The following is a 15,171-nucleotide window of genomic DNA, read 5'->3' on the forward strand; positions in this document are numbered from 1 at the left end:
ATGACAGCACATCAAAATGACACCATCTCCATTGAGGTTTCAGACTTCCTCCTGAATTGTTTTGTCAGGTCTCCCAGCTGGCAGCTCTGGTTGTCTCTGCCACTCAGCCTCCTCTTCTTCCTGGCCATAGGGGCCAACAGTGTTCTCCTGATTACCATTTGGCTGGAAGCCTCTCTGCATGAGCCCATGTACTACCTGCTCAGCTTCCTCTCCCTGCTGGACATCGTGCTCTGTCTCACTGTCATCCCCAAGGTTCTGATCATCTTTTGGTTTGACCTCAAGTCCATCAGCTTCTATGCCTGCTTCCTTCAGATGTACATCATGAATTGCTTCCTTGGCATGGAGTCCTGCACATTCATGGTCATGGCCTATGACCGCTATGTAGCCATCTGTCACCCACTGAGATACGCATCCATCATCACTGACCATTTTGTAGCCAAGGCTGCCGTTTTTATTTTGGCCAGAAATGCACTTCTTACCATGTTCATTCCCATCCTCTCTGCCCGGCTCCATTATTGTGGAAAAAATATAATTGAGAACTGTATCTGTGCTAATCTCTCTGTGTCCAAGCTCTCCTGTGATAATATTGCTATTAACAGAATTTTCCAGTTAATTGTGGCCTGGACTCTTCTGGGCTCTGACCTCACCCTCATTTTCTTCTCCTATACCTTCATCTTACGAGCTGTTCTGAGACTCAAGGCAAAAGGGGCAGCTGCCAAAGTTCTGAGCACTTGTGGCTCTCACTTCATTCTCATCCTCTTTTTCAGCACCATCCTACTGGTTTTTGTTTTTACCCACATTGCCAAGAAAAAAATTTCCCCTGATATTCCTGTCTTACTTAATGTGTTACACCATGTAATTCCTGCAGCTCTCAACCCCATTGTCTATGGGGTACGGACCCAGGAGATTAAAGAGGGGATTAGGAAATTACTGAGAAGGGCAAGAGAGAACAGAAAATAATCATGCTCTTGCTTTGCTTTTCTCAAAACCACAATCAGAAGGCAGGGACTGGGAGATAGATATATAGTCCCAATCTTCTCATGGGGACATGCCTGATGATAAAAACTATATGGTTTCCCTTTACTCACAGTCACATCACACTTCTTATGCTCCTTGGTTTTCTGAAAGAGACAAAGGATATCATACTCCTTTATTTACCTGACCTCATCCTTAAGTCTTTTTGACAGAACTACCTTCCTAATAGCTTCTTGAAAACATGAACCACAGTTCCATCTCTGGAACTATATGCTTATTGTTCCTCTGTCCACATAGCTTCTTCCCACAGGTCCAATGTGTCTCCCTGGCCACAGTATTTAAAACAGCACCTAACAATATTCCCATAAAGCACAGAACATGTCCTAACACCTTCTCTGTTTCCCTATTCTGCACAGACTTTATCACCATCTAATGACCATAAAAGTTCCTCAACAATTTGTTTAGTCAGCCTACATTCATTAAAGTTTAAGGAGCCAAAGAGCAAGAATTCTTGTCTGATCTATTTCCAGCCCAGTGCTTGGCGTACGGTATACACCCATAAATATTTGTGAAATTAGTGACTGAGTAAGTGTTGAAAAAATAATTGAATGTATGCTAGTTACTGGGAATATAATTCAGATATGGTCCTTTTTCTCTATGAGTTTTTTAAATTAGGTATCATGGGTGAAGGAGACCCTATTTCATGCCACATTTCATGAACTGAACCTTGTATGGAACATCTTCATAGGCCAGCTGGGGGCTTAGCAGTAAAAGCAGAAGTATATCTTCAGGAACTTTGAGTTTGAATGCACATGAGATATCCAAATGGAAGTGTACAGTAAACCCTTGGACTCATAGGCTTCATACTCAAATAAGATGTACCCTTGGGAGAAATAAGGATATATACTTGGGAATTGATTACAGATCTTCATTGAAGCAATGGAAGTAGATGGAATGGCCAAAGGAAAGACTATAAGAACGTAAGAAAGCTCACCAAAAAGCTCTGAAGAGACTCCATACCATCCTTACCTTCTGGTATTGAGAGATTAATATGGAGATAAGACAAAGTAGTAGTCAGTGGATGAGAAGAAAATATAAGAGATTCACAGAGGAAAGCACCTCAAAATAGATTGTGATCAATTAAGAAGCTATAGTTAATTTTATTCAAGGCTACCTTATTCAAGGTATGGGGCCCCTGTCTGTTTAAACAACTTAATGTGTAAAATGCAGTACCAAATGTATGGGCCTATGTGGTCCCATTACAAAATGTAAGGGTTTAAAATGAAAAGTTAGAACAATGGGTAGAGAAATAATTCTTAAAAATGTATTCATTATTATGTCAGTATACATAAAGATATTTTTGCAGTTTCAAGGCACCATCTTAACAAAAGAGAGGACATAAAATAATAATTGAAAAAATGATGGCTGCAAATTTCCAAATCTGATAAAAATAATAAACTCAGAGTTCTAAGAAGCTCAATGAAACCCAAGAATAAGAAACATGAATAAAACTATACTAGGGACATATCATAAACTGTTCAGAAAAAATGATAAGGGAAAAAAATTGTAAAGCCAGATCAAAAGACACATCACATGGGAGCCTATGTGGCTCAGTTGGTTAAGCTTTCAGCTTTGGCTCAGTTCTTAATCTTCCCATTCATGGATTCAAGCCCCACACCAGGTTCTCTGTTATCAGTGGGGAGCCTGCTTCAGATCCCTTGTCTCCCTTTCTCTCTACCTCTGCCCCACTCCCTCTCATGCTCTCTCTCTCTCTCTCTCTCTGTGTCTGTCAAAAAAGATAAACATGGAAAAAACAGACACATCACAAATTGTCTAAATTTAGGATGACAGCAGATATCAGGAACAATGCAACTGAGAAGTCAATACGCAATGTCTTAAAATTGATGGAAAACCTTATTAAGCTATAATTCTATATCTCACAGTAATACTCTTAAAAACAGATAAATGTGTTTTTAACATAAAAAATTGGAATAATTTTTCAATAGCAGGCCTAAGCCTGCTTAGGATTTGCTCTCAATCTCTCTCTCTCTGCCCCTCCCCAACTCATTCACTTGTGCACATGTGCTCGCTCTCTCTCCCTCTCAAAATAAGTAGATAAAACTTAAAAATTAAAAACATAAAATAAGAATTTTAAATTTAAAGAGCACACTTATCAAGATGAGCACTGAGTAATGTGCAGAATTGCTGAATCACTACAATGTACACCTGACACTAATACAACACTGTATGTTAACAATACTGGACTTAAAATTAAAAATTAAAAAAAGAAATAAAACTGGAATGATTATAATAATACATCAGAAAAGATGAGTTTCAAAGCCAAAAACAACAGCAGAATATACAATATTTCAAACGCACACTGAAAATTTACCAAAATAAGTCATATTCTGGGCCATCAAATGATTCCCAACACACTTAAAAGAACTCATGCAAAGTATATTTTCTGAGTAGAGTGGAATGAATTTACATGTCAATATGCAGTGATCTCTGGAATAAGACCAACACATTTAAAAACTTAACAAGACACTTTTAAACAATCCATGAGACAAAGAAATCAAAACAGGCAAAAGAATTTTGAACTAAAAAAATAATTAAAATACGTGGGAAAATTTTTGAAATGCCACTAATGCAATAACATTGACCATTGAAAACTGGAGGGTTAAAGGTGTCCATCTTCCACACAGTGAAACAGTCATGTATAAATTCTGACTCTCCAAAACTTATCAACTAACAGCCTACTGTAACTAGACTTGTCAATAACCTAATCAGTCAACCAAGTCATGTTCTGTATGTTATACATATAATATACTGTACTCTTACAACAAACTGAACTAGAGAAAAGAAAATGTTAACAAAATAAAAAAGAGAGAGAGAGAAAAAGCACATTTACAGTACTGTATTGTGTTTATTACAAAAAAATACCCGTAAAGGAAGTCCCCACAATTCAAATCCATGTTGTTCATGGGTCAATTGTACTGGGCACAGATATGTAGCATGAAATTCTTATTTTTCAAAAGCTAGGTCTCCAATCAGTGACCAAGTTCAACCACTAAAAACAACAAATAAAAAATAAATTTAATCCAAAATAAGGAAAAGAAACAAACAACATAATAATAGGATCAATGAAATAGAAAAAAAGAATATAATACAATGACTTTTAAGTCATGAAACCAAAATATCCTACTTTGAGAGGGGTGATAAAATGTCCTCACATACTTAATGAAATATAATGAAAATATAAAGTTAGGCATTCAGTTATTAAAAAAAAAAAGAACTAATTGTTTAAAAAAATAAAATAGTTGCCATAATGCAGTCAGGGGAGTAGCTGAATGGTGGAATAAATGCAGTTGAGTAATATGTTAATGAGCTGAATCAGGTCAAGTCTTGTTACATAATGGTCAGAAAATACAGAAAGAAGGAGGAGGAAATGGTTAAGAGATAATCTGGGAGCATGTCACAATGTAATTTGGTCTAATAAGAGTCGCATGAGGAGATAAAAAAAAATACAACAGGAACATACTTAAAGAAAGTGACATGAAGAACTGCTCTAAAATTTTTAAAATGTAAGACTGAGGTTGAAGGTATTGTAGAGAAATTAGGTGTTGAAAAAAAAAAACCCTAGAAGGGGAACCTGGCTGGCTCAGTCCATTGAGCATGAGACCCTTAATGTTGGGGTCATGAGTTTGAGCCCACATTGGGTAAAGAGATTACTTAAATAAAAATAAATAAATAAATAAATAAATAAATAAATAAATAAATAAATAAGAAGAAATAATAAATAAAATATGCACAGAGTTTTATAAATATGTAATCAAAACAAAAATTATAGAAAAGCAAGAAAAGGATGTGGACACATCAATCACTGCATGAAAACCACTAATGGCTAAACAGTATATGAACAATATATCTAGAAGATATGTTATGTATCAGAGGAACACAGTCCATTCTAAAGTCTGAGTGAAGGTCACAGCTCACCTTTGGTGGAATCCTAAATGGAGTCTGAGATTCTGATGTATGCTGGTGGTATTTTGGGGAATCCAAGCTGAAAATAAAAAGATAGGTTGGGGTGCCTGGGTGGCTCAGTCACTTAAGCATCTGACTTCGGCTCAGGTCATGATCTCATGTTTCATGGGTTTGAGACCCGCATCAGGCTCTGTGTTGACAGCTCAGAGCCTGGAGCCTGCTTCAGATTCTGTGTCTCTCTCTCTCTGATTCTCAAAACTAAAAAAACATTAAAAATATTAAAAAAGGAAAAGGATGGAGTAGAAACAAAAATAAGTCAGAAATAAAGCACTTTTAGAAACAACCAAGAAAATGATTTTAAAAAGAAAAATTAGCATAACATATGGAGGTTTTAATATGCCCACAAATTCTTTAACACTACTCCCATATAGAAACCAAGTTCCAGCCCTCCTGCTCAATCAGGGCTGGCTCCGGTGACTCACTCGTAACCAATAGAATAAGGCACTAGTGATCCCGATTATAAAACACATGTAGAAAATAATAATGTACAACATTTCTGTAAAACCTAAAAATATATGGATAGTTTAAAATAGGAACCCATCCAACCACAGAATAGTACATATAACAAAGCAATAGTAATACAAATAATGTGACATTGCTGTAGTAAGTGAAATCAAACACACAATGATGGATCTGATATACAACCAAGTGTGCATGAAACATCATATATGATGAAGCACACTTCTCAGATTAGTGGGATAAAGATCAAATATTTATCTCTGTGTAGAGTTAGAAAGTAAAAAATAAACACAAGATAAAGAGATAAAGATAAGAAAGGGATAAAAATAAAGTTATTAGTTAGCACTATATGCAGAACTGGTATCATAAAACACTCAGTAGCTGGCACAGCACCGCCATCAACAAAACAGAGGGTGTTCAGACTGTGTACTGTAGCTGCCACTGATGGACCCTACCCTGTTGGCAGTAGCCCACACTTCAGGGATCATGGGGGGTCTAGGAGACACCAGAAGAGTGCCCAGGGTAGTGCTGAAGCACTAGCAGTTTCAAAGTAAAGGATATTTATAAAACAGGCAACACGGTATTTCATATTTTCACAGTTTTGTGAATTTGACAGTTACCACCCCTTACTCTTGACAATATAAATCAGACTTAAATATATCAGTATGAAACATAATGCACTGAGCTTAAAAAAATTAAAATAAAACCAAGTAAAAGAAGCATCTTTGTGATCTTCTAGAATGTCCCTAAATAAAATCCATGGAGAAACTCTATTCCTAGAAACATATTTTGCCTTAGTCAAATTGAGAGATGTCCATTAAATAATGGACTACAGACAGTAAAATTGAAGGCTTTATAACAGACTAGAGGAGGTACTAGCAATATCTACCCAACAAGGGGTTCTAATATTTAAAATATGCACAGAGGGGAACCTGGCTGGCTCAGTCCATTGAGCATGTGACCCTTATTGTTGGGGTCATGAGTTTGAGCCCACACTGGGTAAAGAGATTACTTAAATAAAAATAAATAAATAAATAAATAAGAAGAAATAATAAATAAAATAAAATATGCACAGTTTTATAAATATGTAAGCAAAACAAAAATTAATAGAAAAGCAAGAAAAGGATGTGAACACATCAATCACTGCATGAAAACCACTAATGGCTAAACAGTATATGAACAATGCTCACATACCAGATGAAAAACAAATTAAAAATAATAAGATACAAATTACATCCATCTAGTTTTTTAAGAAAAGATAATAGTATCAAATGGTTTAAAGAATGTGTAAAATAAAGACAATTTAGGAATTTTTATTGAGATGTTTAAATACTTTGGAGAGAAATTTGGTAATTCTTAGTGAAATTAAATATTTTTATGTTATAACTGAAAAAAATCCTCCCATTTGCCTATTTTATATCTATAAGAGAAGACGCACAAGGAAATGACAGCAACATTATTTTTAGTACAACTACTGGTCACTTGGGTGTTGACTACTACACATAAAGAGGGAAAATGCACATATTGGGAATAGAACAGCAGTCAAAAAGAATGAAGTAGACGTACATACAGCAACATGGACAGATGTTTAAGCTTTAGTGTTCAGTGTAAACAAAGAATAACATCAGATTTATAACCCAATGATATTTGTATAAAATTCAGTATCCAACCTTTTCTCCCATAAGCATACAAGTAGCTAATAAGCATACTTAAGATAATTAGGCATATTTTAAGAATCCTGGAGTTTTCACTTTTCTGAGGGAAAGAGAAATAGGAGCGATATTGAGATATACAGAAGAAAGGAAATAAAAATGAAGCAAAAGAAGGGATTTCAAGAGACAGATGACAATGACACATTGTAGGGAATATATTCAATGGTAATGTAATACCTCTGTATGATGATAGATGGTAGCTACACTTGTGGTGACCATAGCATAATGGATAGATTTGTTGAAACACTATGTTAGATATCTGAAACCAATGGAGTTTATCTGGCAACTACACTAAAAAAATTAATGAAAATAAATAAATACATAATAAAGAAATGTTTGCTCATGAATTATGGAAGGGTATGAATAATTCACATGATGTTCAAAAAGAAAGTTAAAAAAAAGAACAATCATGTTTCCTAATACACAGTTATACATACATCCCACTTAAAATTTCCTCACCAAAGAAAACATTTCTATTGGCTTTACTCTCTGAAAAAACATATTGCATTTTCTCAGGAATATTTTTTTAGGTTTCCCTTGCATTTTCATCCTTGTAATGCAACGATAAAAGTCATGATAAGTTAACATGAATACATTCATTAGGATGCATTGGGAGGTACCTATCTAACAATTGTGTTCTGGAAGCCCATGAGAATTTCTTAGGGGGGTTATCGGGCCCCTAGAGGGCACCAACAGTGCGTGTGCAAATGACTGTGAACGTGGATGGATGGATGTAAGACCCCTACCCCCAGGAGACTAACTGCCTACAGAACACAGTCAATGTTGGGCTGGATTACCAGAGCTCCTTCCTTTTAGAGAGAAAGAATATTATTTTCTTCTCCTACCTGCCTGCCTATCTGTCCCAGGAGGACATTTTAGGCGCAAGGAATTAGGGATGGAAAGTTCCCTGAGAGCAAAGTCCCCGAGGCTCTGGAGTTATAACTATGCACAGATACTTCAGGAACTGACCCTCCAATATCAGTGAGGTCAGACCTCTGCTCCATCCTCTGTGAGTCTGGGTGGAGGGTGCCTGAGAGGTAGCTATACCAAGATTAACTAGAACTGGAGGAGACCTTTCTCTTTTGTCAGATCTATGTTCCATTCCATTCCTGAGTCAGTACTGATGAAGTAGTCTGAAAATAGGGCAGTAAACACTATATCCTGTCTCAGGTCAGGAGGTACGTGTTATAACTTATGCTCTGAGATCTTCCCTTTTGTCCTCCTCTTGCTTCTCTGGATTTTTGCTGGGTGATGCCAGATAGAGAGAGAAGCAGGAATTTGTGCATAGGAGATTAATGAGTGGAGGGGGTCAGGAAAGTGTATTATTTGGAGCTCAGCTTAGAAATTTTTGGGTTTTCATCTGTGAATATGAAAATTTATTCACAGATGTGGGCAAAGAATCTGTCCATAAATGTTTGAATCATGACATAGGAATTAAATTTAATCTATAGAACTACAGAACTAAGGACACAGACACAGTTGGAGGGCTAGAGAGAGTCAGAAGATAGTTCCTCAGATTTCAGCTCAATCTAAAGAGTTTGTAAAAGCTACTGCTGCCACAAACAAAAAATTATGCACAGATCATAGAGGTAGGTATCTGTTACTGGTTGGTTCAGATCAATGATGTCTGAAACGATACTTGGGAGAGATATCTCACAATCTATCTGAGTTTATGAAGTTAGTTGGTTCCTAACAACCCTTCCACTTCTTCAAACGGAGCTTCCATAGTGCTATGCTCGGGGCCAACCTGCAGCCCGGGATAAAGATTGCCCTGCACGTCTCTGCTTTTGTCATTGCCCTTCAACCTCACTGGCTTCTTCATTCTGTCCCTACCTGGAACCGGCAGTCATTAGCTCTAGGTCCTCAGCCTTCATGCTTCATTGGCTAGCTCTGACTGCAATCCAAGATTGAAAGAGAGAGGGAAAAAACATATATGGTATCAGATGCTTTACTTCTCGAGCTGAGTAGGTAGGTCAATGCTTGATGAATCTATTGTAGATTGAAGAATATGTAGAAATGTTCCAGAGAAAAGAGGAGAAAGGAAGAATCAGTGAGTGGAAAAAACAGATTAAAAAAATCCTCCTAGGCTGTCTTCAGAAATTTTATCCTGCTGCTAGACAGTTATCCCAAAGTACTTCAGTAGAAAAAGAGAACATAGTTCTTCCTCTATACTTGTACATTGATACTCGTGTCTGAATTGCCATTTCTTCCATGTGGCTGTACTCTCCAAAGCTCATTTAAAGATTTTCCCTCTGTGCATGAAAAGAAACCCTAATTCCTTCCAAGAATACTTTGACACCCCTGAAGAAGGAAAGCTTCTTGGAGATGGTAAGATTTGGGTCTCTCTTGCAAGGGTTAGTTGTAACAATTTTGTAGAGAGTAGAGTCAGAGAATACAGTAAGCAAAGATCAAATGACTAAACCTAAAGGACGAAAGTGGTGTTTAGGGGGAATATTGCCAATATATTGGCATCCTGATATTGTACATGCTGTGGGTCACTGTGGCAAGGACTGGGCTGAGCTGGTGCTATTAGTTATGCCTCAAACTTAGATGTGAATGAATCCTATGAAAAATCTGACAGAAAGACAGAGTTCAATGAACACAGTGTCCAAGACAGGAGAAGGACCTTAAGTCAAAACTCAAGGCTCAATGTTTTTTCCTATGGGTTTTTATATTCAGAAATCTCCTGAACTTCCAGTATCTCCAAGGCTTTGTGGGCCACTCCACCATGGCAAAGCATAGAACCACGAGGCAAGAAAAACTGGATCATTATATTGATGATATAAAAAGAAACAGAAAGGGGATAAAAGAACTTTTAAAGGTAGACTTTATCACCTTCGCACTATGGCAATCAGAATAATCAACTTTCATCTCTCACATACCTATGTGTGATTGCCTATGCTCCTTTTAAGATTGCTTTTTCCAGAAGTTAAGAATCCTACAAATATGAGGTTGTATAGAGGAGGAAGCAGTTTTCTGGCAAGACCATACCATCCTAACTACAATGACTTTTTAGACAAAATGATAAGTATCCTACTTTATTTTCAGGGTATTGTTTTAAAAATATAATTAAAGCAAACTCCATCTGAAAACTCAGAAGGGGGATGGCATGGACAACTAGGGATATTTACCTGAGTCCCTATTTGTGCCAGTTTCTACTACTCACCTGCACGACCTGTTATGGTTAAATTATCATATGGTAGTCTATGTGGCCATTAAAGAAAATTGAAAACCAAAAGAAAGAAACTTGTAAGAATAATTTAGAAACTCACTGGTCACAAAGGACTTCTGAAATAATTTTGTCCTTATCTTTACTTTTGACAAAGATATAACAATTCTACTAATAATCACCATTGAAAGAATCAAGCATGTATACGTAAACCATATTATCTCAGTTCTCTATACTGTTCACTGGTAAAACCATCTAAGTAGCATGGCACAAAAGATAAATGCATGAATTTACATGGCTCTGGATGACTGGCTAGGACTCAAACACTACATCTAGGTGGAGCAAATTGTTCTAAATCCAGGTGTCATGAGTCAGTGACTAATTTTTATCCTAATTTTACAGATCACTAAAAGAAAGCTGCAGAAATATATGACAAAATATGACAGCACACCAAAATGGGACCATTTCCTCTGAGGTTTCAGACTTCCTCCTGAATTGTTTTGTCAGGTCCCCTAGCTGGAAATTCTGGTTGTCCCCGCCCCTTAGCCTCCTCTTTCTTTTAGCCATGGGGGCTAATAGTGTTCTCCTGGTCACCATCCGGCTGGAGGCATCTCTGCATGAGCCACTGTACTACCTGCTCAGCCTTCTCTCTCTGCTGGACATCATTGTCTGCCTCACTGTCATCCCCAAGGTCCTGGCCATCTTCTGGTTTGACCTCAAGTCCATCAGCTTCTATGCCTGCTTCCTCCAGATGTACATCATGAATTGCTTCCTTTCCATGGAGTCCTGCACATTCATGGTCATGGCCTACGATCGCTATGTAGCCATCTGCCACCCACTGAGGTACCCATCCATCATCACTGACCAATTTGTAGCCAAGGCTGCTATCTTTATTTTGGCCAGGAATGGTATTTTAACAGCGCCTATCCCCATTCTATCATCTCGACTCCATTATTGTGGGACAAATGTCATTGAGAACTGCATCTGTGCCAATATGTCTGTCTCCAGGCTGTCTTGTGATGATGTCACCATCAATCGCCTCTACCAGTTTGCTGTAGGATGGACCCTGCTAGGATCCGACCTCATCCTCATCTTCGTCTCCTACACCCTCATCCTGCGAGCTGTGCTGAGACTCAAGGCTGAGGGTGCTGTGGCCAAGGCCCTGAGCACATGTGGCTCCCACTTCATCCTTATCCTCTTCTTCAGCACCATTCTTCTGGTCTTCGTGCTTACTCTTGTGGTGAAGAAGAAAGTCTCTCCTGATGTGCCAGTCTTGCTCAATGTTCTCCATCATGTTATCTTCTCAGCCCTCAACCCCATTGTGTATGGAGTGCGAACCCAGGAGATCAAGCAAGGAATTCAGAGATTGCTGAAAAAAAGTGTGGTAATAAGGACAACTGGATCTCTGCATTCCTAACATAAAATGAGTTTTGTCAATATGGGTAAGTGGGCTAAAACTCATATCTATGAGTTGCAATCTCAAAATGGGTAATTTGAATATTGTGTCTTCCTTAAAAAGTTAAGTTTCACTGTATAGTTTCCCTTTTTCTCATTTCTCCCCATTTAGGAATATCTTTTACCCTTTTCTCTTTTCCCATACTTATTATCCTATATAGACAAAATACTGAGATTCCTTGGGGGAGGTTCTAAAGTGAGAAATTTCTGTTCCTGAATATGCAGCTGTTATTATATCATGCCTTTACATTCTTGAATACACAACTATGGATATTTGGGGGTAGAGTTGTTTAACGTGCAATGCATTCTTATTCTTATTTCCACAGAAGGGATCATATTGGAGACAAAGATATAGCAGTGAAATTTCACTTCTGAGTGATGGAAGGTTTCTTCTTTTCTCTAATTGGGTCTGAAATTGGGTGATCATTCGAAATGAGCATTCCAAGAGGACAGGATTTTTCTGTCCTGGATTTCTCATTTGTGCAACAATTATCAATGAGGTTGATTAGAGTTAAGAGACTGAAATTCTCCTCCCCAATGGCTTTGTGCTTTGCACATTTATCTTTTCAATCCAGGGTGTCATAGTTTAGTTCAATCTAGGGTATATAAACATAGTTTAACTAATGAGTTAAAGATTTCAAGGATTGTATGATCCAGTAATAATTTAAATATAAAATTTTAATACCTGAACATTATTTTCATATTAACTGGACAATTTCTAAGAATACTTTGTGTCCTAGGAATTCTGTTAGCTATTAAGACTCTAAAAAGACAGAAAATTGTGTCTTTTGGGAGCTCAAAGTTTCCTTATGAGGAATAAAAATATGAGTTCCAGGAATATATTCTTCTCAATGGAGACAATGGGGAATGGAATAACGTACCTACTGGCAGTAGGGTACCTGGCAACTTAGGAAAGCACTGGATAGAGAGTTAAAAGTCTGAAGTATAAGCCTTGAACAGCTACCAAAAAAAATGATGGGTTCTTGGAAACAAATGAGGTGGTCTCCTTGTGTGTGATGTTACTCATCAGTTACTCCTTTGAGAATAGTGAATAATTGTTTTAGAAAATATTCTCTATATATAAGATTTTGTGCCTCAATAAGAACCTATAAGTATGTTTCCTTGTTTAGACCATGGAAGGAAAATCTCTAAACTATCTAATGCAAAAACTGTTCCCCAAATCTAGGTCTTTCAACCTTCACAGAAAGCACCTGGATTCATCCCTGGCCACTTAAGCTCTCACTCAGCACAAGTCTGTACATTTCTTTTATTTCTCTATTGCATAGTGATGAATAACAACTTGGTATTTCATTCCTCTGCTTCTGGATATCACTATAAACTACTATTTGAAAAAATAAACATGTACTCACATAAATAAAAGCAATGGTTAAAAGCATACAATCAACATTTTAACTGGTAATAATATATTTATCAAAGGTAAAAAAAAAAAAGAATGTCAAGATCCAATTAAGTTCAATAATGGATAACATTTTTCTTTGTTACTTGAAAAAGAATTCCTAAATATCTCATTCTCTCACCTATTTCAACATATAAAGAAAAATGACTTTGTTGAAGGTGTACCTAAGTGTATACCAACAGGAAGGTCTTACAAATATGAAGAAATAATATGCTGAGGTAAATTTAAGCTACTATCTCTTAGGAAATAGTACAAGTCTACTGGTTTAAACATTTTCAAATATTAACATCTTCTCATTAAGGACGAAAAAACTTTCAGAACTAATCTCTATCAGGGTCACATTGCATAACAAACCCAGATCCCTCATATCATCTTTCAAAAAATTTGAGAACTGAATGCATAAAAAGGGCTAATCAGGGGGTTTGAAGAATATACAACTCAACACTGAGAAAATTTGGCACAAGTCTTGTCTCCAAATTAGTCTGGTAAAATATTTGTATCTAAAACATATATTTTTGTTGAGTACTGGGTGTTGTATGTGAGTAATGAATCTCTAAATTCTATACCTGAAACTAATATCACACTTTGTGTTAACTAACTGTAATTTAAATAAAAACTTGAGGAAAAAATATTTCTGAAAGCTTTGCTTTATTGTGTTTATATGCAGCTTTTACACGTTTATGGCTCACATCAAAGCAGTATTGATAAATCCATTTGATAAACATGGTGAAAAGATTAACTATGGCTTTTATCCCATTAAAAGAATTGATACTAATAAGTATCTCCTCTAGAACAGTGTTGTCCATTGTGACACACACACACACTTAATTTTAAATGTTTTAAAAGTCATATTAAAGTATGAAAAGAAAAGTCTAAATGGACTTTAATAATTATTTTGTTGAATCCATTATATCTAAAACACTATCATTTCAAAACATAATAAATATGGTAATTTAATAATTAAATATATTACATTCCTTTTTTGTATGCTAGGTCTTCTAAATCAAGGGCTTACACTTACAGCATATTTTAGTTAGGATTGTCACATTTCAGGTGCTAGTAGATAATCAGGACTATCACATTACATGTGCCTAGTAGATACCATATGGATCAGTGTAGCACAAAACATATGGCTTTAAAAAGCAAATGAATGTACAGAAATTGGTTGCATTTTTATATGCCAATAATGAAGCAACAGAAAGAGAAATCAAGAAACTGATCCCATTCACAATTTCACCAAAAACCATAAAATACCTAAGAATAAACCTAACCAAAGATGTAAAAGACCTGTATACTGAAAACTATAGAAAGTTTATGAAGGAAATTGAAGAAGACACAAAGAAATGGAAAACATTCCATGCTCATGGGTTGGAAGAACAAATATTGTTAAAATGTCAACACTACCCAAAGCAATCTACACATTCAATGCAATCCCAATCAAAATTGCACCAGCATTCTTCTCAAAGATAGAACAAACTATCCTAAAATTTGTATGGAACCACAAAAGACCCCAAATAGCCAAAGTAATATTGAAGAAAAATACCAAAGTGGGAGCCATCACAATCTCAGACTTTAGCCTCAACTACAAAGCTATAATCATTAAGACAGTATGGTATTGGCACAAAAACTGACACTTTTACCAATGAAGTAGAATAGAGAACCCAGAAATTGATGCACAAATGTTCGGCCAGCTACTCTTTGACAAAGCAGAAAAGAGCATCCAATGGAAAAAAGACAGCCTCTTTAACAGATGGTGCTAGGAGAACTGGACAGCAACGTGTACAAGAATGAAACAAGACCACTTAGTTACACCATACACAAAAATAAACTCAAAATGGATAAAAATCCTAAATGTCAGATAGGAAACCATCAAAACCCTAGAGGAGAAAGCAGGAAACCTCTTTGACCTCAGCTGCAGCAATTTCTTACTCGAAAAATTT

The 15,171-nt window shown here is 36.5% G+C and overlaps 2 protein-coding genes across 2 annotated transcripts; both read left to right on the top strand.

Moving 5' to 3' along the window:
* Nucleotides 1-960, top strand: LOC144227765 (olfactory receptor 56A3-like). Its single transcript, XM_077759506.1, has one exon. The coding sequence runs from the start codon at nucleotides 1-3 to the stop codon at nucleotides 958-960; it is 960 nt and encodes a 319-aa protein (XP_077615632.1).
* Nucleotides 961-10,798: 9,838 nt separating this feature from the next.
* Nucleotides 10,799-11,776, top strand: LOC144227806 (olfactory receptor 56A3-like). Its single transcript, XM_077759558.1, has one exon. The coding sequence runs from the start codon at nucleotides 10,799-10,801 to the stop codon at nucleotides 11,774-11,776; it is 978 nt and encodes a 325-aa protein (XP_077615684.1).
* The last annotated feature ends 3,395 nt before the right edge of the window (nucleotides 11,777-15,171 follow it).

Source organism: Crocuta crocuta, unplaced genomic scaffold, assembly GCF_008692635.1.
Source record: "Crocuta crocuta isolate KB4526 unplaced genomic scaffold, BGI_CrCroc_1.0 scaffold43, whole genome shotgun sequence".
Lineage (NCBI taxonomy): Eukaryota > Metazoa > Chordata > Mammalia > Carnivora > Hyaenidae > Crocuta > Crocuta crocuta.